General features: G+C 44.8%; 1 protein-coding gene and 1 long non-coding RNA gene across 4 annotated transcripts in view; one reads left to right on the top strand and one right to left on the bottom strand.

Moving 5' to 3' along the window:
* The window catches only part of DGKB (diacylglycerol kinase beta), a 790,513-nt gene that overhangs the window by 189,695 nt on the left and 576,289 nt on the right, over positions 1–24,529 (top strand). For all 3 annotated transcript variants that reach the window (XM_069729311.1, XM_069729309.1, XM_069729312.1), the window contains exon 5: positions 14,428–14,581. In XM_069729311.1, coding sequence (XP_069585412.1) covers positions 14,428–14,581 — 154 coding nt within the window. The remainder of the gene's footprint in view (positions 1–14,427; positions 14,582–24,529) is intronic.
* Positions 2,526–4,029, bottom strand: LOC138643543 (uncharacterized). Its single transcript, XR_011314174.1, has 3 exons — positions 3,993–4,029; positions 2,790–2,983; positions 2,526–2,654 (listed from the first exon to the last, which is right to left on the bottom strand). It is a non-coding gene; the product is annotated as an uncharacterized lncRNA (long non-coding RNA).

Genomic DNA, 24,529 nt, shown 5'->3' on the forward strand with positions numbered 1-24,529 from the left:
GTGACTTTGGGAAGAATCACTGATGTGAAAGTTGCCGTTTGCAGCAGATCAGGCAGTTTTTCTGCATCTGCCACGTAACGGATCACTTACGGCAACACTGCGTTTGGTTTCATTCATTCCTTATGGGATTTGCGGTACTTGATGTGATCTGGGAAATGTGGTGCCATACCTCCCAACTTTTGAAGGGAAAAAGGTCTAAAGGTTGCGGCGCACGTAGTGCGCCGCGGCAAATTTTAGGCCATGCCTCTGACCACACCCATTTCACAACTAATCACACCCATATCCAAGTCCCAACCACACCCATTTAGCACTGCTGATCACACTGTTTCATATACATTAAAACAAAAAAAAAATATGGCCACGCAGTGCTTCATACTGTACAATGGCTATGCAGTGCTCCACATACTGTATAATGGCCCTACATGATGTTCCATACTGTATAATGGCCACACAGTACTCCATACTGTATAATGGCCACGTCTGTCCTGTGTCCTTGTGTGTACCACATTGAGAATGGAGAAAAGAAAGAAGACCAAAGAACTGTCTGAGGACTTGAGAAACCGAATTGTGAGGAAGCATGAGCAATCTCAAGGCTACAAGTCCATCTCCAAAGACCTGAATGTTCCTGTGTCTACCATGCGCAGTGTCATCACGAAGTTTAAAGCCCATGGCACTGTGGCTAACCTCCCTAGATGTGGACGGAAAAGAAAAATTGACAAGAGATTTCAACGCAAGATTGTGCGGATGTTGGATAAAGAACCTCGACTAACATCCAAACAAGTTCTAGCTGCCCTGCAGTCCGAGGGTACAACAGTGTCAACCCGTACTATCCGTCGGCGTCTGAATGAAAAGGGACTGTATGGTAGGAGACCCAGGAAGACCCCACTTCTTACCCCGAGACATAAAAAAGCCAGGCTGGAGTTTGCCAAAACCTACCTAAAAAAGCCTAAAACGTTTTGGAAGAAAGTTCTCTGGTCAGATGAGACAAAAGTAGAGCTTTTTGGGCAAAGGCATCAACATAGAGTTTACAGGAGAAAAAAAAGAGGCATTCAAAGAGAAGAACACGGTCCCTACAGTCAAACATGGTGGAGGTTCCCTGATGTTTTGTGGTTGCTTTGCTGCCTCTGGCACTGGACTGCTTGACCGTGTGCATGGCATTATGAAGTCTGAAGACTACCAACAAATTTTGCAGCAGAATGTAGGGCCCAGTGTGAGAAAGCTGGGTCTCCCTCAAAGGTCATGGGTCTTCCAGCAGGACAATGACCCAAAACACACTTCAAAAAGCACTAGAAAATGGTTTGAGAGGAAGCACTGGAGACTTCTAAGGTGGCCAGCAATGAGTCCAGACCTGAATCCCATAGAACACCTGCGGAGAGATCTAAAAATGGCAGTTTGGAGAAGGCGCCTTCAAATATCAGGGACCTGGAGCAGTTTGCCAAAGAAGAATGGTCTAAAATTCCAGCAGAGCATTGTAAGAAACTCATTGATGGTTACTGGAAGCAGTTGGTCGCAGTTATTTTGGCTAAAGGTTGTGCAACCAAGTATTAGGCTGAGGGTGCCAATACTTTTGTCTGGCCCAATTTTGGAGTTTTGTGTGAAATGATCAATGTTTTGCTTTTTGCTTCATTCTCTTTTGTGTTTCTTCATTTAAGACAAATTAAATGAAGATAATACCAAAGAATTTGTGTTTGCAATCATTTTCAGGAAGAAACTGAGTATTATCTGACAGAATTGCAGAGGTGTCAATACTTTTGACCATGACTGTACTGAGCCCGAGTGACGGGCGAGACACCACATGTACTGAGCCCGAGTGACACTGTAATATGTAAGTAACATCAGACTGTATTGTGGGGACCATTCACTTCTATGGGAGGGTGTTAAAGGGAACCTGTCACCCCCAAAATCGCGGGTGAGGTAAGCCCACCGGCATCAGGGGCTTATCTACAGCATTCTGGAATGCTGTAGATAAGCCCCCGATGTAACCTAAAAGATGAGAAAAAGACGTTATATTATACTCACCCAGGGGCGGTCCCGCTGTTGGTCCGGGTCCGGCGCCTCCCATCTTCATCAGATGACGTCCTCTTCTGGTCTTCACACCGCAGCTCCGGCGCAGGCGTACTTTGCCTGCCCTGTTGAGGGCAGAGCAAAGTACAGCATTGTGCAGGCGCCGGGCCTCTCTGACCTTTCCCGGCACCTGCGCAATGCAGTACTTTACTCTGCCCTCAACAGGGCAGGCAAAGTACGCCTGCGCCGGAGCTGCGGCGTGAAGACCAGAAGAGGACGTCATCTGATGAAGATGGGAGGCGCCAGACCCGGACCAACAGCGGGACCGCCCCTGGGTGAGTATAATATAACGTCTTTTTCTCATGTTTTAGGATACATCAGGGGCTTATCTACAGCATTCCAGAATGCTGTAGATAAGCCCCTGATGCCGATGTACCTACCTCACCCGCGATTTTGGCGGTGACAGGTTCCCTTTAAGGAGGAGGAGGAGGTGAGCTGTGACATCTCCTATTGTGACTGTTGGATCTGGTTGCCGGGGTCTACCTTCCTGTGGTTGTTACAAGTATCCTCCGCTCACCTTTCGGGGTGTTGCGCTCCTCGTCCACTTGTCTCAGGAGATTCGGTTGAACGCTCGGTCCGGCGCTGACATCCTGCAATATAATGGAAATGGCGGCTGAAGCTGCAGCACAAGGAGACACCGGAGAACGGCGGGGACAGAGCGCTCTGTAGCCGTGGACACGTGCAGTATAGCACGCGGCTGCCGGTCATGTGACGCCTGCACTCACTTTCACCAGAGGAGCGGCGCTATAGGTCAGAATATCAGAGTAGAAGCCTCGCTGTCTGATCACCGGATATTTCCGCGGGAGGACGGCGCTGATCCGCGCGGGTGACACCGGCACAAGCGACTGCGGACGCGGGATCTCCCAGTGTGGACGGGACTCCGCGGAGGATGGGGGTCGTCTGCCGTTATCTGCTCCATCTGCGCCCAACAGAGAAGACAAACATGTCCGATAACTCTACAGGACCGTGACAGCTGCAGAACATCGCCCCCCCTCCCTCCCTCCCTGCAGAGCTTCATCGCCCCCCCTCCCTCCCTGCAGAGCTTCATCGCCCCCCCTCCCTCCCTGCAGAGCTTCATCGCCCCCCCCTCCCTCCCTGCAGAGCTTCATCATCGCCCCCCCTCCCTCCCTGCAGAGCTTCATCATCGCCCCCCCTCCCTCCCTGCAGAGCTTCATCATCGCCCCCCCTCCCTCCCTGCAGAGCTTCATCGCCCCCCCTCCCTCCCTCCCTGCAGAGCTTCATCGCCCCCCCTCCCTCCATCCCTGCAGAGCTTCATCGCCCCCCCTCCCTCCCTGCAGAGCTTCATCGCCCCCCCTCCCTCCCTCCCTGCAGAGCTTCATCATCGCCCCCCCTCCCTCCCTGCAGAGCTTCATCATCGCCCCCCCTCCCTCCCTGCAGAGCTTCATCATCGCCCCCCCTCCCCTCCTCCCTCCCTGCAGAGCTTCATCATCGCCCCCCCTCCCTCCTTGCAGAGCTTCATCATCGCCCCCCCTCCCTCCCTCCCTGCAGCTTCATCATCGCCCCCCCTCCCTCCCTCCCTGCAGAGCTTCATCATCGCCCCCCTCCCTCCCTCCCTGCAGAGCTTCATCATCGCCCCCCCTCCCTCCCTCCCTGCAGAGCTTCATCATCGCCCCCCTCCCTCCCTCCCTGCAGAGCTTCATCATCGCCCCCCCTCCCTCCCTCCCTGCAGAGCTTCATCATCGCCCCCCTCCCTCCCTCCCTGCAGAGCTTCATCATCACCCCCCCTCCCTCCCTGCAGAGCTTCATCATCGCCCCCCCTCCCTCCCTCCCTGCAGAGCTTCATCATCGCCCCCCCTCCCTCCCTCCCTGCAGAGCTTCATCATCGCCCCCCCCTCCCTCCCTCCCTGCAGAGCTTCATCGCCCCCCCCTCCCTGCAGAACATCGCCCCCGTCCGTCCTCATACTCACCTGTCACTCAGCTCAGCTGCCTGTCCCACACACTGCGCGCGCCGCAGCCGCCGACATCCCTCTGGCGCTCTGTCCCGCCGCAGCGCCTTCTTCCTGACTGAGTGAGTGGTCATGTGATACTGCTCAATAAGGTCATGATGAATATGCGCATATTCATGACCTTAATGACCGGTACCATGTGACCGCTCACTCAGGACGCGCTACAGACGGTGAGAACAGGCATCGCTGGAGGCTGGAGCAGGAGGTGAGTATCGTCTCTCTTCATGGAGGGTGGGTGGGATGCGGAGGCGGGGAGGGGCGCGGGGAGGGGCGCGGGGAGGGGCGCGGGGAGGCAGGCGGGGGGGCGGGGTTTTGCGTCGGTTGCGTTTGTGACTTAAAAAAAAAAAAAATCCTTGCCCAGGTGCCGCCCCCCCGCAATGTCGCCGCCCTAGGCACGTGCCCTCGAGTGCCTAGTGGCAAATACGGCCCTGCACATATGGGCAGTATTATAGTAGTTATATTCTTCTACATAGGGGGCAGTATTATAGTAGTTATATTCTTGTACATAGGAGCAGTAATATAGTAGTTATATTCTTGTACATAGGAGCAGTATTATAGTAGTTATATTCTTGTACATAGGAGCAGTAATATAGTAGTTATATTCTTGTACATAGGAGCAGTATTATAGTAGTTATATTCTTGTACATAGGAGCAGTATTATAGTAGTTATATTCTTGCACATAGGGGGCAGTATTATAGTAGGTATATTCTTGTACATAGGAGCAGTATTATAGTAGTTATATTCTTCTACATAGGGGGCAGTATTATAGTAGTTATATTCTTGTACATAGGAGCAGTATTATAGTAGTTATATTCTTGTACATAGGAGCAGTATTATAGTAGTTATATTCTTGTACATAGGAGCAGTAATATAGTAGTTATATTCTTGTACATAGGAGCAGTATTATAGTAGTTATATTCTTGTACATAGGGGCAGTATTATAGTAGTTATATTCTTGTACATAGGAGCAGTAATATAGTAGTTATATTCTTGTACATAGGAGCAGTATTATAGTAGTTATATTCTTGTACATAGGAGCAGTATTATAGTAGTTATATTCTTGCACATAGGGGGCAGTATTATAGTAGGTATATTCTTGTACATAGGAGCAGTATTATAGTAGTTATATTCTTGTACATAGGGGCAGTATTATAGTAGTTATATTCTTGTACATAGGGGACAGCATTATAGTAGTTATATTCTTGTACATAGGAGCAGTAATATAGTAGTTATATTCTTGTACATAGGAGCAGTATTATAGTAGTTATATTCTTGCACATAGGGGGCAGTATTATAGTAGTTATATTCTTGTACATAGGAGCAGTAATATAGTAGTTATATTCTTGTACATAGGAGCAGTATTATAGTAGTTATATTCTTGTACATAGGAGCAGTATTATAGTAGTTATATTCTTGTACACAGGTGCAGTGTTATAGTAGTTATATTCTTGTACATAGGGGCAGTATTATAGTAGTTATATTCTTGTACATAGCGAGTAGTATTATAGTAGTTATATTCCTGTACATAGAGGGCAGTATTATATTAGTTATATTCTTGTACATAGGAGCAGTATTATAGTAGTTATATTCTTGTACATAGCGAGTAGTATTATAGTAGTTATATTCCTGTACATAGAGGGCAGTATTATATTAGTTATATTCTTGTACATAGGGGCAGTATTATAGTAGTTATATTCTTGTACACAGGTGCAGTGTTATAGTAGTTATATTCTTGTACATAGGGGCAGTATTATAGTAGTTATATTCTTGTACACAGGTGCAGTGTTATAGTAGTTACATTCTTGTACATATGGGCAGTATTATAGTAGTTATATTCTTGTACATAGGGGCAGTATTATAGTAGTTATATTCTTCTACATAGGGGCAGTATTATAGTAGGTATATTCTTATACATAGGGGCAGTATTATAGTAGTTATATTATTGTACATAGGGGCAGTATTATAGTAGTTATATTCTTGTAGATAGGAGCAGTATTATAGTAGGTATATTCTTGTACATAGGGGCAGTATTATAGTAGTTATATTCTTGTAGATAGGAGCAATATTATAATAGTTATATTGTTGTACATAGGAGCAGTATTATAGTAGTTATATTCTTCTACATGGGGGCAGTATTATAGTAGTTATATTCTTGTAGATAGGAGCAGTATTATAATAGTTATATTCTTGTACATAGGGGCAGAATTATAGTAGTTATATTCTTGTACATAGGAGCAGTATTATATTAGTTATATTCTTGTACATAGGGGCAGTATTATAGTAGTTATATTCTTGTACATAGGGGCAGTATTATAGTAGTTATATTCTTGTACATAGGGGCAGTATTATAGTAGTTATATTCTTGTACATAGGAGCAGTATTATAGTAGTTATATTCTTGCACATAGGGGCAGTATTATAGTAGTTATATTCTTCTACATAGGGGCAGTATTATAGTAGGTATATTCTTGTACATAGGGGCAGTATTATAGTAGTTATGTTCTTGTAGATAGGAGCAGTATTATAATAGTTATATTCTTGTACATAGGGGCAGTATTATATTAGTTATATTCTTGTACGTAGGGGCAGTATTATAGTAGTTATATTCTTGTGCATAGGAGCAGTATTATAGTAGTTATATTCTTGTACATAGGAGCAGTATTATAGTAGTTATATTCTTGTACATAGGAGCAGTATTATAGTAGTTATATTCTTGTACATAGGGGGCAGTATTATAGTAGTTATATTCTTGTACATAGGAGCAGTATTATAGTAGTTATATTCTTGTACATAAGGGCAGTATTATAGTAGTTATAGTCTTCTATATAGGGGCAGTATTATAGTATTTATATTCTTGTATATGTAGGAGCAGAATTATGATAAAATAATAGTGGCAGTAGTATGTATTTACATAACATGCTTAGCATTGCACGTGGACGGAAACATTATTGTAGTGATTTTCTTGTACAGTACATACAGTCATGGCCAAAAGTATTGACACCCCTGCAATTCTGTCAGATAATACTCAGTTTCTTCCTGAAAATGATTTCAATCACAAATTATTTGGTATTATCTTCATTTAATTTGTCTTAACCCCTTCAAGACCCAGCCTATTTTGACCTTAAAGACCTTGCCGTTTTTTGCAATTCTGACCAGTGTCCCTTTATGAGGTAATAACTCAGGAACGCTTCAACGGATCCTAGCGGTTCTGAGATTGTTTTTTCGTGACATATTGGGCTTCATGTTAGTGGTAAATTTAGGTCAATAAATTCTGCATTTATTTGTGATAAACACGGAAATTTGGCGAAAATTTTGAAAATTTCGCAATTTTCACATTTTGAATTTTTATTCTGTTAAACCAGAGAGATATGTGACACAAAATAGTTAATAAATAACATTTCCCACATGTTTACTTTACATCAGCACAATTTTGGAAACAAAATTTTTTTTTGTTAGGAAGTTATAAGGGTTAAAATTTGACCAGCGATTTGTCATTTTTACAACGAAATTTACAAAACCATTTTTTTTAGGGACCACCTCACATTTGAAGTCAGTTTGAGGGGTCTATATGGCTGAAAATACCCAAAAGTGACACCATTCTAAAAACTGCACCCCTCAAGGTACTCAAAACCACATTCAAGAAGTTTATTAACCCTTCAGGTGCTTCACAGCAGCAGAAGCAACATGGAAGGAAAAAATGAACATTTAACTTTTTAGTCACAAAAATTATCTTTTAGCAACAATTTTTTTATTTTCCCAATGGTAAAAGGAGAAACTGAACCACGAAAGTTGTTGTCCAATTTGTCCTGAGTACGCTGATACCTCATATGTGGGGGTAAACCACTGTTTGGGCGCACGGCAGGGCTTGGAAGGGAAGGAGCGCCATTTGACTTTTTGAATCAAAAATTGGCTCCACTCTTTAGCGGACACCATGTCACGTTTGGAGAGCCCCCGTGTGCCTAAAAATTGGAGCTCCCCCACAAGTGACCCCATTTTGGAAACTAGACGCCCCAAGGAACTTATCTAGATGCATAGTGAGCACTTTGAACCCCCAGGTGCTCCACAAATTGATCCGTAAAAATGAAAAAGTACTTTTTTTTCACAAAAAAATTCTTTTAGCCTCAATTTTTTCATTTTCACATGGGCAACAGGATAAAATGGATCCTAAAATGTGTTGGGCAATTTCTCCTGAGTACACCAATACCTCACATGTGGGGGTAAACCACTGTTTGGGCACATGGTAAGGCTCGGAAGGGAAGGAGCGCCATTTGACTTTTTGAATGAAAAATTATTTCCATCGTTAGCGGACACCATGTCGCGTTTGGATAGCTCCTGTGTGCCTAAACATTGGCGCTCCCCCACAAGTGACCCCATTTTGGAAACTAGACCCCCCAAGGAACTTATTTAGATGCCTAGTGAGCACTTTAAACCCTCAGGTGCTTCACAAATTGATCTGTAAAAATGAAAAAGTACTTTTTTTTCACAAAAAAATTATTTTCGCCTCAATTTTTTCATTTTCACATGGGCAGTAGGATAAAATGGATCATAAAATTTGTTGGGCAATTTCTCCCGAGTACGCCGATACCTCATATGTGGGGGTAAACCACTGTTTGGGCACACGGCAGGGCTTGGAAGGGAAGGCGCGCCATTTGACTTTTTGAATGGAAAATTAGCTCCAATTGTTAGCGGACACCATGTCGCGTTTGGAGAGCCCCCTGTGTGCCTAAACATTGGAGCTCCCCCACAAGTGACCCCATTTTGGAAACTAGACCCCCCAAGGAACTTATCTAGATGCATATTGAGCACTTTAAACCCCCAGGTGCTTCACAGAAGTTTATAACGCAGAGCCATGAAAATAAAAAATAATTTTTCTTTCCTCAAAAATGATTTTTTAGCCTGGAATTTCCTATTTTGCCAAGGATAATGGGAGAAATTGGACCCCAAATATTGTTGTCCAGTTTGTCCTGAGTACGCTGATACCCCATATGTGGGGGTAAACCACTGTTTGGGCGCATGGCAGGGCTCGGAAGGGATGGCACGCCATTTGGCTTTTTAAATGGAAAATTAGCTCCAATCATTAGCGGACACCATGTCACGTTTGGAGAGCCCCTGTGTGCTTAAACATTGGAGATTCCCCAGAAATGACACCATTTTGGAAACTAGACCCCCAAAGGAACTAATCTAGATGTGTGGTGAGGACTTTGAACCCCCAAGTGCTTCACAGAAGTTTATAACGCAGAGCCATGAAAATAAAAAAAAAAATTATTTTCTCAAAAATGATCTTTTAGCCTGCAATTTTTTATTTTCCCAAGTGTAACAGGAGAAATTTGACCCCAAAAGTTGTTGTCCAGTTTCTCCTGAGTACGCTGATACCCCATATGTGGGGGTAAATCACTGTTTGGGCACATGCCGGGGCTCGGAAGTGAAGTAGTGACGTTTTGAAATGCAGACTTTGATGGAATGCTCTGTGGGCGTCACGTTGCGTTTGCAGAGCCCCTGATGTGGCTTAACAGTAGAAACCCCCCACAAGTGACCCCATTTTGGAAACTAGACCCCCAAAAGAACTTATCTAGATGTGTGGTGAGCACTTTGAACCCCCAAGTGCTTCATAGAAGTTTATAATGCAGAGCCGTGAAAATAATAAATACGTTTTCTTTCCTCAAAAATAATTATTTAGCCCAGAATTTTTTAATTTTCCCAAGGGTAACAGGAGAAATTTGACCCCAAAAGTTGTTGTCCAGTTTCTCCTGAGTACGGTGATACCCCATATGTGGGGGTAAACTACTGTTTGGGCACATGCCGGGGCTTGGAATTGAAGTAGTGACGTTTTGAAATGCAGACTTTGATGGAATGCTCTGCGGGCGTCACGTTGCGTTTGCAGAGCCCCTGATGTGCCTAAACAGTAGAAACCCCCCACAAGTGACCCCATTTTGGAAACTAGACCCTGAAAGGAACTTATCTAGATGTGTGGTGAGCACTTTGAACCCCCAAGTGCTTCATAGAAGTTTATAATGCAGAGCCGTGAAAATAATAAATACGTTTTCTTTCCTCAAAAATAATTATTTAGCCCAGAATTTTTTATTTTCCCAAGGGTTACAGGAGAAATTGGACCCCAAAAGTTGTTGTCCAGTTTCTCCTGAGTACGCTGATACCCCATATGTGGGGGTAAACCACTGTTTGGGCACACGTCGGGGCTCAGAAGGGAAGTAGTGACTTTTGAAATGCAGACTTTGATGGAATGGTCTGCGGGTGTCACGTTGCGTTTGCAGAGCCCCTGGTGTGCCTAAACAGTAGAGACCCCCCACAAGTGACCCCATTTTAGAAACTAGACCCCCCAAGGAACTTATCTAGATATGTGGTGAGCACTTTGAACCCCCAAGTGCTTCACAGACGTTTACAACGCAGAGCCGTGAAAATAAAAAATCATTTTTCTTTCCTCAAAAATTATGTTTTAGCAAGCATTTTTTTAGATTCACAAGGGTAACAGGAGAAATTGGACCCCAGTAATTGTTGCGCAGTTTGTCCTGAGTATGCTGGTACCCCATATGTGGGGGTAAACCACTGTTTGGGCACACGTCAGGGCTCGGAAGTGAGGGAGCACCATTTGACTTTTTGAATACGAGATTGGCTGGAATCAATGGTGGCGCCATGTTGCGTTTGGAGACCCCTGATGTGCCTAAACAGTGGTAACCCCTCAATTCTACCTCCAACACTAACCCCAACACACCCCTAACCCTAATCCCAACTGTAGCCATAACCCTAAACACAACCCTAACTGCAACACACCCCTAACCACAACCCTAACCCCAACACACCCCTAACCATAACCACAACCCTAATTCCAACCCTAACCCTAAGGCTATGTGCCCACGTTGCGGATTCGTGTGAGATATTTTCGCACCATTTTTGAAAAATCCGCGGGTAAAAGGCACTGCGTTTTACCTGCGGATTTTCCGCGGATTTCCAGTGTTTTTTGTGCGGATTTCACCTGCGGATTCCTATTGAGGAACAGGTGTAAAACGCTGCGGAATCCGCACAAAGAATTGACATGCTGCGGAAAATACAACGCAGCGTTCCCGCGCGGTATTTTCCGCACCATGGGCACAGCGGATTTGGTTTCCATATGTTTACATGGTACTGTAAACCTGATGGAACACTGCTGCGAATCCGCAGCCAAATCCGCACCGTGTGCACATAGCCTAATTCTAAAGGTATGTGCACACGCTGCGGATCCGCAGCAGTTTCCCATGAGTGTACAGTTCAATGTAAACCTATGGGAAACAAAAATCGCTGTACACATGCTGCGGAAAAACTGCACGGAAACGCAGCGGTTTACATTCCGCAGCATGTCACTTCTTTGTGCGGATTCCGCAGCGGTTTTACAACTGCTCCAATAGAAAATCGCAATTGTAAAACCGCAGTGAAATGCGCAGAAAAAAACGCGGTAAATCCGCCATAAATCCGCAGCGGTTTAGCACTGCGGATTTATCAAATCCGCAGCGGAAAAATCCGCAGAGGACCAGAATACGTGTGCACATTCCTAACCCTAACCCTAGCCCTAACCCTAACCCTACCCCTAACCCTACCCCTAACCCTACCCCTAACCCTACCCCTAGCCCTAACCTTAACCCTAACCCTAACCCTACCCCTAACCCTAGCCCTAACCCTAACCCTAACCCTAGCCCTAACCCTAACCCTACCCCTAACCCTACCCCTAACCCTACCCCTAACCCTACCCCTACCCCTAACCCTACCCCTACCCCTAACCCTAACCCTACCCCTAACCCTAACCCTACCCCTAACCCTACCCCTAACCCTAACCCTACCCCTAACCCTATTCTAACATTAGTGGAAAAAAAAAAATTCTTTATTTTTTTATTGTCCCTACCTATGGGGGTGACAAAGGGGGGGGGGGGGGTCATTTATTATTTTTTTTATTTTGATCACTGAGATATAATCTATCTCAGTGATCAAAATGCACTTTGGAACGAATCTGCCGGCCGGCAGATTCGGCGGGCGCACTGCGCATGCGCCCGCCATTTTGGAAGATGGCGGCGCCCGGGAGAAGACGGACGGGACCACGGCTGGATCGGTAAGTATGATAGGGTGGGGGGGGACCACGGGGGGGGGGGGATCGGAGCACGGGGGGGGGGAATCGGAGCGCGGGAGGGGTGGAACGGAGCGCGGGGGGCGTGGAACGGAGCACGGGGGGGGCTGGAATGGAGCACGGGGGGGTGGAACGGAGCACGGGGGGGGGTGGATCGGAGTGCAGGGGGGGTGATTGGAGCACGGGGGGGTGATTGGAGCACGGGGGGAGCGGACACGAGCACGGGGGGGAGCGGAGCACTGGACGGAGGGGAGCCGGAGCAGTGTACCGGCCAGATCGGGGGGGTGGGAGGGGCGATCGGAGGGGTGGGGTGGGGGCACACTAGTATTTCCAGCCATGGCCGATGATATTTCAGCATCGGCCATGGCTGGATTGTAATATTTCACCCGTTATAATGGGTGAAATATTACAAATCGCTCTGATTGGCAGTTTCACTTTCAACAGCCAATCAGAGCGATCGTAGCCACGAGGGGGTGAAGCCACCCCCCCGGGCTAAACTACCACTCCCCCTGTCCCTGCAGATCGGGTGAAATGGGAGTTAACCCTTTCACCCGATCTGCAGGGACGCGATCTTTCCATGACGCCGCATAGGCGTCATGGGTCGGAATGGCACCGACTTTCATGACGCCTACGTGGCGTCAAAGGTCGGGAAGGGGTTAAAAACAAGCACAAAAGAAAGCAAAACATTGATCATTTCACACAAAACTACAAAAATGGGCCAGACAAAAGTACTGGCACCAAAATAACTGCGACCAACCGCTTCCGGTAACCATCAATGAGTTTCTTACAATGCTCTGCTGGAATTTTAGACCATTCTTTGGCAAACTGCTCCAGGTCCCTGATATTTGAAGGCTGCCTTCTCCAAACCTCTCCACAGGTGTTCTATGGGATTCAGGTCTGGACTCATTGCTGGCCACCTTAGAAGTCTCCAGTGCTTTCTCGCAAACCATTTTCTAGTGCTTTTTGAAGTGTGTTTTGGGTCATTGTCCTGCTGGAAGACCCATGACCTCTGAGGGAGACCCAGTTTTCTCACACTGGGCCCTTCATAATGCCATGCACACGGTCAAGCAGTCCAGTGCCAGAGGCAGCAAAGCAACCCCAAAACATTAGGGAACCTCCGCCATGTTTGACTGTAGGGACCGTGTTCTTTTCTTTGAATGCCTCTTTTTTTCTCCTGTAAACTCGATGTTGATGCCTTTGCCCAAAAAGCTCTACTTTTGTCTCATCTGACCAGAGAACATTCTTGCAAAACGTTTTAGGCTTTTTCAGGTAAGTTTTGGCAAACTCCAGCCTGGCTTTTTTATGTCTCGGGGTAAGAAGTGGGGTCTTCCTGGGTCTCCTACCATACAGTCCCTTTTCATTCAGACGCCGACGGATAGTACGGGTTGACACTGTTGTACCCTCGGACTGCAGGGCAGCTTGAACTTGTTTGGATGTTAGTCAAGGTTCTTTATCCAACATCCGCACAATCTTGCGTTGAAATCTTTTGTCAATTTTTCTTTTCCGTCCACATCTAGGGAGGTTAGCCACAGTGCCATGGGCTTTACACTTCTTGATGACACTGCGCACGGTAGACACAGGAACATTCAGGTCTTTGGAGATGGACTTGTAGCCTTGAGATTGCTCATGCTTCCTCACAATTTGGTTTCTCAAGTCCTCAGACAGTTCTTTGGTCTTCTTTCTTTTCTCCATGCTCAATGTGGTCACACAAGGACACAGGACAGAGGTTGAGTCAACTTTAATCCATGTCAACCGGCTGCAAGTGTGATTTAGTTATTGCCAACACCTGTTAGGTGCCACAGGTAAGTTACAGGTGCTGTTAATTACACTAATTACAGAAGCATCACATGATTTTTTGAACAGTGCCAATACTTTTGTCCACCTCTTTTTTATGTTTGGTGTGGAATTATATCCAATTTGGCTTTAGGACAATTCTTTTTTTGTTTTTTTGATTTACGACAAATTAAATGAAGTAATAATAACAGAGAATTTGTGTTTGCAATCATTTTCAGGAAGAAACTGAGTATTATCTGACAGAATTGCAGGGGTGTCAATACTTTTGGCCATGACTGTAGAAGTTAGAATTACACTAGCGGTAATAATAGCTAAACTGGCTTTTTTTCCCAGCTAATAATGTCTTTAGGGCGCTGATCAGTTCTCTTCCCTTATACCACATTGGACTTTGAAGAAGAGGTATAATTTAGCAAGGGCGACAAGGACACTGTCAGTGATTGATGACTGGTAAATTGTCTTTTAATGCTTCCTGTCTACATTTTTTTTTACCACCAGGCAATTGACTTTGAAGGTTTCCAGCTATTTATGAAGACATTTTTGGAGGTTGACCTGCCTGATGAATTCTGCAAACATCTTTTCATGTCCTTTAGCAACAGATTCCAAAACCCAAGTCCCTCAATGCAGAGTAAAACAGCGCTTCTTTCTGGTGGTAGGTTGTGAATATGATCTTGTTTAACCTTACGTCATCATAAGAACATATTGCAAATATTGTAACACTAAACAGAATTGTGACTATATGACCTGGTGATCGTCATTGCTCCTCCTTCTTATTTTTTGTATTACAGCACACCATATGGTGGGGCATGGTATTGCAGGTCAACAAAAATTTGAAAACTGCTATATGTTATTAAGCTATCATGGTGCTAACAATGCTAGAATATTTAGTATTTTTAATTATTTTTTAGTGTTATTTTTTCCTTAAAAAATAAACACCACCAATTGTTTACTTAGTATAGTCATGCACAATTCGAAAAGGATACCTTAATCTGTAAGTGGCCAAAATTGGTACACGTTTTCATCGTAATTATTAACATGGTGCAAGTGACATGTACAGTAACATTTGCAAAACTCACTGACCATTTTAGTTATTTTTCACTTCATTTTGTTCATAGAATGGTACATATCTCACAAATGTATTATTCTGGGTGGCACCATTTATTTTATTATACAGTCTGTATTAGGATTTTTGCTAATTTCTCATTGTTTTGTCCTCTTTTCTTACATATTATGTACGGTAGCTTCTAATAAAATACCTAGCGGAATCACTTTTTTTTTTATAGAAAACCTGTATTCAGGTCAAAAGTGGCCAGTTATTGCTCTTATTTTACTTCTGCTGTCCCCTGGAATATGACATTTTTTTCATATATATCTGCTATATTGTTACACAGTTATGGTGATTTTATTTATTGCTGATTTTTGTGTTTTTTATTGAGGGGCGTAGCTTACAGGATCCTCTGGGTCGTGTCTTTAGATTGCTTTGCATTATTTCCCTTTGAGCATCCACCCCATAATAAAAAAATAACAATTTGTAGTACATAAAAAGGCCTATATTTCTCTGGATCCTTATGTCAGTTTAAAAAAAAAAACAAATAACAAAAATACAGAATACTTAGGAGAGCAAGAGGAATGAAATAAAAGAATAAGCTGGCCACTTTTGATGTGGTGACAAGTCGTCTTTAATTAATTGTCTAGAACTTAAAACATTGATGACTTATCCTTAGGAATAATATTGGATTGGTGGGGGTCTATCAGTCATCAACTCCATCAATTAAGTGTTTGTTATTCCTGTATAAGCCAAACCAGTGTTACATCGGTAACTCGCATGCCTGATCAGTGACATCCTACTCACTGTGTTCACCGCTCTGCTCCTCCCAGTCTCAGGCCATCGTGCTGCACTGCTTCTTGCAGCACTCACATCACTACTTTGCCTCAACTTTTCTGGTGTCACTGCAATGTCCATCTTTTCCCGGCAACACTCACTGCTCCAGTTGCGGCAGCATGCCTGTGTTTCTCTCTCTCCTTCCCCAGTGCACGTATGTATGCTTAGTGGATGTGCGCTCGCGTTCCACTGCTCTTAATGAGGCAGCGTGCGCACATAGTAAAATGCTCCCTCCCCAACTGTGAGGTGCCTGAGATAATTTGTTATTGATGTTGGTGTGTGCAACTGTATGTTGCCAGGTCTCCTGTCCTTAGGGTACCGTCACACAGTGACATTTTGATCGCTACGACGGCACGATTCGTGACGTTCGAGCGATATATCTGTGACGTTCGAGCGATATCGCAATGTCTGACACGCTCCTGCGATCAGGGACCCCGCTGAGAATCGTACGTCGTAGCAGATCGTTTGAAACTTTCTTTCGTCGTCTAGTGTCCCGCTGTGGCGGCATGATCGCATGGTGTAACATATATCGTATACGATGTGCGCATAGTAACCAACGGCTTCTACATCGCACATACGTCATGAAATTATCGCTCCAGCGTCGTACATTGCAAAGTGTGACAGCAGTCTACGACGCTGGAGCGATATTGTTACGACGCTGGAGCGTCACGGATCGTACCGTTGTAGCGATCAAAATTTCACTGTGTGACGGTACCCTAAGTTTGCTAGTTGTTATCTATCCACTTTCCTGAACCCGAACTCTTGATGCTCACATGGCCAGTTTTCAACTCGAACCCCTGGTCCTAGTGAGGCCAGTGCCTGAAACTCAAACCTGACACCTGGGGTCAGCAGCTGCATTATTTGGGACTGCCAAGGGAGTGGTACCTAGTGGCTACGTGCAGCCCAGCATGTCTCCACTGTAAGGAGGTGGTGGGGAACCTCACGGCCTTCTTTCTCCTGGACGCTGTTCACACGGTTATATGTGGCACCTCATTGTTATTGATGTGATGTCATGTACTGTTGATAGGAATAGGATCTTAGGTAGTATAGGACAATAGTGGGTAGAATAGATGGGGCACATTAGTGATAGAGGACAGCAGAGAATAGAGTAGGAGGTAGGCAGCACAGGGGTCAAGTAAATGTGAGGGGCACTATTAAATGCAAACAATTAATCATTGACCCACCCATCTGATGATCTTATATGAATGACTTTTCCCAAGGATAGGTAATTAACATTTGACTCCCGGACATCACCTTTAATAACATTGATAAATCTATGCTACCCTATAATATTACAATTGACTTATTTATAGAAATGCATTGATTTGACAGTAGTGGCACCATGATAAAATTGGTAATTTTTGCACTCTTTGCAATACCACTCCGGACCACATGGAGTGCTGTTATTAATTGTACCTTCACTTTCTTCATATCTTCCATGTTATATTGTTATTTGACAATTCAACGTTTGGCTCAAAATGTAGTAAATGAGGGGCTACAATCGACACCTCATCCATATGCGCATGTAACTTAGCTGTGTGCTGTACGAGAAAGGAAGAAGCGATTATCGGATTCCATACTTGTTTTGCTAAACTTAAATGCCAATATTCACTGATGTCATGTTCTTATTCTTACGGTAATTATTCTTTCTGTAAACCATGTCCCCCACAGTTATGACTCTCCTTGATAGACAGGTTGTCTCTATCCACGCAGTGTAAATGTGTAATTATTCATCCGTGTTAGTGAATCGTGAAGAAAGAGACAATAGTCTGCTTAACACTGTCAGGTGCTAAACAATGAGATCGTTTGCTGTCTACAGCTTGTCACATCACATCAGGAGCAACGCGTTCGGAAAGGAGAGGACCGTAGATGGATCTTTACTTTCGACGAGATTATTTTATGATAATTCTTCTGAGAGTTTATTGGTCTAATATAATATAATTTATAATCTCCACATCAATGTCTTTCAATATATATCATCTCCTTTCGGGGGGTTGTTGTAGATCCTTCCACATTGCCTAATAACAGTACTTGTGTATAATAATCATAGTGTACGTATTACAGCCTCATTGCCGTCTATAAGAGCCCCGTCAACACAGGAAGCTTCGAGCGGCAACATGGAGGCATTTTGCCCCGAGCAGCTTCAGCCTAACCCTAGAGGATCCGGTACTAGAGATGAGCCAATCGATTCGAGAAGAATCAAATTTGCCTAAAATCTCACATAAAATTTTAAGTTTTCTTTTAGATACGTGCATTCAGTTGGCTGCCATTTTGTTCTAAAGAGCCAATAAGTATTGAAAAAATATAGATTTTAGAATTGAGCAAAAAGATTCTTATGACCTTGATGTAGCGACCTCACTGGAAACTGTGGCCACCGGTCAGAGTCCTCCTCCCTGCAAGCATCACTTATTTCTTATTATCAGGTCCCTCAATTAAGTCACTGGACAAGGTCTTCAAATCAAGGTCTTTATCACTGGCGGTGAAGATACAGCTCGTACATAGTTTGGTTTTTTTTGTAGAAACAAGCCGATGTGAAACCTGGACGATAAAGAAACAAGACAGAAGAGGAATCAACACCTTCGTTATGTGGTGCCGGAGAAGGTTGTTATCAATATCATGGATAGAAAGAAGAACAAACAAATCAACTTTGGAAAAAATCAATCTAGACATGTCACTCGATGCAAGGATCACTAAGCTTCGACTTGCCTACTGTGGACACATCATATAAAGTGAGCGATCATTGGAGAAGGACATTGTGGTCGGAAGAATAGAAGGAACAAGACAATATGGAAGACCAATAACCCGATGGCTTGAAAGTATCACAGTAACAGTGCAGAAGACCCTAGTGGACCTATCTAGGCTTGCACAAGATTGATCTACCTACAGAAATTAATCCATGAAGTTTTCATGGCTTGAGAATCGAGATCAAGCTGAAGGCCGTTAAATAAAATAATAAAATCTCTCGCAATGTCAGAGATAAAGCTGCCCTGGTCCTATTCCTCAGAAGAGGTATCGAGAGAAAGAGGATTCTAGTTCCTCAGCCATGGACCAGAGGAAGTTGTAGAGTAAGACACGTCAGGATGTTGTTGCTCTTCCTTGTCATGACTTCACATGGTAAATTCGGTATAGGAGGCGCCGAAGGTGCCCAAAAGATTGACCAAATGAGTGAGAGCGACAGGTGAGAACCAGGGAGAGATGTATATGTGACGCCCAGGAGACCGGGATACCCAGCACCGGACCAATGGAGTCTGTCTCTTGAGGGGGATGTCACGGGTGGCTTGACCCGGTGCTGTGGCCTCAGGCAATGCACAGTGTAAGGGGTATCGTGAGGGGACAGGCACTTACTTGATCAGCAGCAGGTTCTCCCAGCGGTGACGATCCCGATCCTGGATAGATGGCTATTGTCCAAATGAAAGACTGAGGCACTGAAACGTTTAACCAGTTTACTTTAACATAAAGGGATTTACAACCAGTCCTGTCACCGGAGTCTGTATGGGAACTCTGAGTTACTTTGACCCTGCCGGGGTCTTCGCCTCTTATTGTGCGCAATTTCTGTGTGGCCCTGCTGCTGTATGTGAACTGGCTGCCGGCCCAATCTGTCCCCTCCGGGTCCTGGTTCGACGGGCAACCCGAGTCCTTTTATCGGCTTACCCCCTCCGGGAGTACCGCTGAACTCTGTGTCTGTTGCTGCGTCCGGCCCTAGTGAAGCTGATATCACCTCACGTTTTTCCGGTTGCTGTATTATATATAATAAATACAGCCACGGATCCGGTATCCGTCTTTGCGCCTGTTCTGGGTAGTGATTAATGCTACCCGGTTCTCACAATGTCCTTTTTCTCTATCCCTCTTCTCCTCAGGCCGGTGATTTGGGCCTGGAAACCGTCATAGGGCTGTTAGAAATTCAGCTGTATGACCTCTCACTATCAGCTCCTTAGCCCAACTGCCCAACTGCCAGTTCTTCTCTCAGACCAGAATGGATCAAGGGGAGTCTCTGGAGCTCCCCCTTCTGGCCGGAGGTGGTAGTGCAGTCTTGCTATTTTAGTATTTGCATTTACTGTCAGTAACTATTTTTGTGGCAAATACCCCTAGGGGTGCCACATTCCCCCTTAGTTAAGAACAGTACTCCGGGACTGTGGGACAATAACATTTTGAAATAACAATTAATATGTACAGAGTCTTAAAAATTAAAAGTTACAAAAACCACTCAAGGAAACAAAAATATAGTTCTGTAAAAAGTCACTTCAAATAGCGTCCATTAATACAGTTCTATCCTTGAAGGTACTAGGAAAGGCACTGCACTTTGTGTCCAAGAATTTAGTTCCATTTTTCCAACGGAGTTATCAATATAAAGTCTAAAGAAAGTTCAAAAAGAGCAAAAAGCAAAGTTCAAAAAGCAGTCTTTCCGGAGCTTTGATTTAGTGCCTCCGGGCTGATAAAAAGTTCAAGAATATGCAAGAAGTTCATACAGACAAGTCTCTGTAGGCACTGGGCTTAAACGTTGCAGACTGATAACAATGACTATACTACATTTTCTGTTTAACTATATACGGCATAACATATATACAATTCACATTATGAGCTTTATAGTTGGTAATCTGCATACCTGGCCGGTAATTGACCCTGGGTACTACACTGTGATCTACGTAATAGCGGTATCTCTTCATGTGGTGTACTACTGTCTACTGCGGATGTAGTATCTGCCCGCTCTGCTAAATATAATTCCATGACTATGGAGTTGGCAAGTCCACCGTGAATGGGATCACTCTGATCAGGAATCTGTTCTTCCTGGCCTGGAATCTCCTGTAGTACGGGGTCAGCCTCTTCCTGTCTTGGGACTTCTGGTATTGGGTTCGGTGTTGGGTAAAAGGCCACCATGGGAACCACTACTGCACCATGGTATGTTAGTAGGGTTTTGGGAAAGTCTCCTATACAGGTGTGATACATTTCCTCTTCTTTTTCCTTTACTGGTTGAACCTGTATGGGTTGAATAACTTCTGGTTCTGGCTGGACAACGTCTGGCTCTTTCAATGCTTCCGGACATAATTTAAGATTGTCTCTTGACACTAGTACAGATGTTAAGCCTCCGTTTTTGCTAATGAGACACATTTTAGGATTATCCATTCTTGTTGGTAAAACTGTGTAGGGTACGGCTTCCCACTGATTGTCCAGTTTATTGGTTCGACGATTTCTCTTGAGCACTTGGTCACCCGGTCTTAATGGGGTCGCTAGAGCATTCTGGTTGAAAGTTCGCTCTTGTCTTTCTCTAGTTTGCTGAAGGCTTCTTTCCACACTCTCTTGCACTTGGCGATACTGCTTTTGCCGTATGATATCCCAATTGGAGTCTTGAACTTCTGCGTCTGGTTTCAGAATTCCCATTTCTAGATCGATTGGTAATTGGCCGGGTCTTGCACGCATAAGGTAAGCTGGGGTGCAGTTGGTGGAGCTCACCGGGACATGATTATACAGATCCACCAAGTCAGGCAATTTCTCTGGCCATTGATTCCTTTCTGTCTCAGGTAAAGTCTTTAGTAGGTCTATTACAATATGGTTCATCTTCTCGCATAAGCCGTTTGTTTGTGGATGATAGGCCGTCGTCCGGATCTTTTTGCAACCATACATATTACAGAATTCTCTGAAGATCTCTGATTCAAAGGCTGTACCTTGGTCGGTGAGAACCTGTTCCGGATATCCATGGGGTCTACAAAAGTACGTTTGGAACGCTTTGGCTGCTGTTTTTGCTGTCAGATCTTTTACGGGTACTACTACCAAGAAGCGTGAATAATGGTCCACGATGGTCAAGGCATAGACATAGCCAGACCGGCTTGGTGTCAACTTCACGTGGTCCATGGCTACAAGTTCAAGTGGTTGTTTGGTGATTATGGGCTGCAGTGGTGCTCTTTGGTTCTTTTGATCGTTTCTTCTGAGGTTGCACGGGCCACAATTTCTGCACCACTGTTCGATTGATTTTCTCATCCCGACCCAATAAAATCTTTCTCTTAGAAGTACTTCTAACTTTTTCCAACCGAAGTGACCAGCACCATTATGGTAAGCTTCGAGGACCATCTTCACATCTTGTTTAGGCACAATAATCTGCCAAACCAATTCATGTGTTTTCGGATTGGTGTATCTTCTACAGAGCTTCCCTTGATACAGGAACATTTTGCCTCTCTCTTTCCAGAGTTGATGCGTCTCTTCTGGGGCATCCTCATCGGGATATGCACTTTGCTCAGTCAACAGTTCCTTCACCAACTTCACAGCCGGATTGCTGTCTTGGGTGTCAGCCCATCTATGGTGTGCTAACGGATTAAAATTCACCTCTTGTTGTTTCTGATAGGTACTTGACTGATGATGTTTTGCCTTGGGACGATGGAACGCTGGTAGTTCAATTTCTTCAAGCTCCCCCGTTTCCTCTTCTACATCTCTCAAGTGTGGCATCCGGGATAGGGCATCGGCATTTCCATTCTTGCGACCTGCTCGATACTTGATTATGAAGTTGTAATTAGATAACCGGGCTATCCATCGCTGTTCTAACGCACCTAATTTGGCTGTGTCCAGGTGGGTCAACGGATTGTTGTCAGTATAGACAATAAATTCTGCAGCGGCCAGATAGTGTTTGAAACGCTCCGTCACAGCCCAAACTACTGCCAGTAGTTCCAATTTGAAGGAGCTGTAATTTTCTGAATTTCTTTCAGTAGGCCGGAGCTTTCTACTTGCAAAGGCGATGACTTTCTCCCGACCTTCTTGCTTTTGTGACAGTACCGCTCCTAGTCCCACATTACTGGCATCGGTGTAGAGGATGAAAGGTTGATGGTAATCTGGGTATGCCAGAACCTCTTCTCCGGTTAGTGCCTTCTTTAGTTGTTCAAAGGAGTCTTCCCTTTCGTCGTTCCACTGAAAAGGAGGGTTTCGGTTTGAAGGTTTCTTCGTCTGCCCTACCAAGGTGTCTTGCAAGGGTGCTGCCAACTTGGTAAATCCTTTTATAAATCTGCGATAGTAACCCACCAATCCCAGGAATTGTCTCACTTCTTTTGCGCTGGTAGGTCTTGGCCAATCCCTTATGGCGCTTATTTTCTCGGGATCTGGTGCTACTCCCTCCGAACTCACGATGTGTCCCAGGTACTGTACCTTTGGCTTGAGAAGGTGACATTTGGATGGCTTGATTTTCATGCCATACCTGGATAAGGCTTCGAACACTTCTGCCAGGTCTATTAAGTGTTGTTCGTAAGTCTTTGAGTAGACGATCACATCATCTAGGTACAGGAGGACGGTCTCGAAGTTCTTGTGTCCGAGGCAGCATTCCATCAGCCGCTGGAAGGTACCGGATGCGTTGCAGAGTCCGAACGGCATGCGATTAAATTCACATAGACCCATTGGTGTGGTGAATGCCGTCTTTTCCTTATCTCGCTCAGCCACAGGGACTTGCCAATACCCGCTTGTTAAGTCTAAGGTGGAAAAATAATTAGCAGATTTCAAAGCAGTTAAGGACTCTTCTATCCTAGGCAACGGGTAGGCGTCTTTATGGGTGATGTTATTAATCTTCCGGTAGTCTACGCACATTCTCATGGTTCCGTCCTTTTTTTTGACAATCACTAGAGGGGCCGCCCAGGGGCTACAGCTGTCTCTTATTACCCCGGCCTGTTTCATTTCCCTCAGCATATCTTTTGCACATTGATAGTGAGCGGGCGGTATGGGTCTATATCTTTCTTTTATTGGGGGATGGTCACCTGTGGGGATTGTGTGTTCTACCCCTTCTATCCGTCCGAAGTCCAATGGGTGTTTACTGAAGACTTGTTCATATTCCGTCACTAGCCTATACACCCCTTGTTTTTGATGGGTAGGTGTTGAATTTATGCCCACGTGTAGCTGTTGGCACCAATCCTCCATTTCTCCATCTGAGCCATTGCCCTCCACCTGACAGGTTGGTTCTAAGGGCTCAATGGTTGTGATGGCATTGTTGTCAACAGTATATAGCTTTGCCATTGTAGCATACCTTGGCAAAGTGACCTCTTCCTCTCCACAGTTCAAAAGTCGTACCGGCACTCGTCCCCGGTGTACCTCGACTATCCCTCGTGCTGTGAGTATAGTGGGCCTGCTGTCGGTGTACACTGGTTCTATTAAGGCTTGATAATCTCGTCCCTTAGTACCAATGGCTGCTCTACACCATACCAGCATTTCTGTTTTTGGTGGGATTACAATAGACGTTGGATCACTTACCCTCACACTGCCGATTTCTCCACCTGCAACTTCTACCTGTTGCCTTAACATCAATACTTTTATTTCCCTCCGGAGAACTCTCTGCTGGCAGGATTGGGCAGTTTCAGCATTTTGCTGTAAGACAGAAATGACTTCGGAAAAGCAGTTCTCTAACACATTCATTCCTATCAATACAGTTGGTTCACAGTTCCGCCGGTCAACATCAACAACAATTATACCCTGTTTCTTCAATTCTACTTTACCAATCTTTATGGTCATCTCCCTGAATCCTAGTTTCGGTACCAACTTACCATTACTGGCCCATATATCTAGTTCAACATCAGAGGGCCCTTTATCAATATCTGCATCAGCCCAGTACCTCTTATAAAGGATATACGGTATAGATGAAATCTGGGAACCTGTGTCCAGCAAAGCGTTGAGGGGAATTCCGTCCAGCACGATAGGGATAATGGGTCGTCCTCCGATGTACCTGTCGTGCCAGGGTGTTGGGCCTTGAAAGTTCAT

The sequence above is a fragment of the Ranitomeya imitator genome, chromosome 6 (genome assembly GCF_032444005.1).
Source record: "Ranitomeya imitator isolate aRanImi1 chromosome 6, aRanImi1.pri, whole genome shotgun sequence".
Taxonomy (NCBI): Eukaryota; Metazoa; Chordata; class Amphibia; order Anura; family Dendrobatidae; genus Ranitomeya; species Ranitomeya imitator.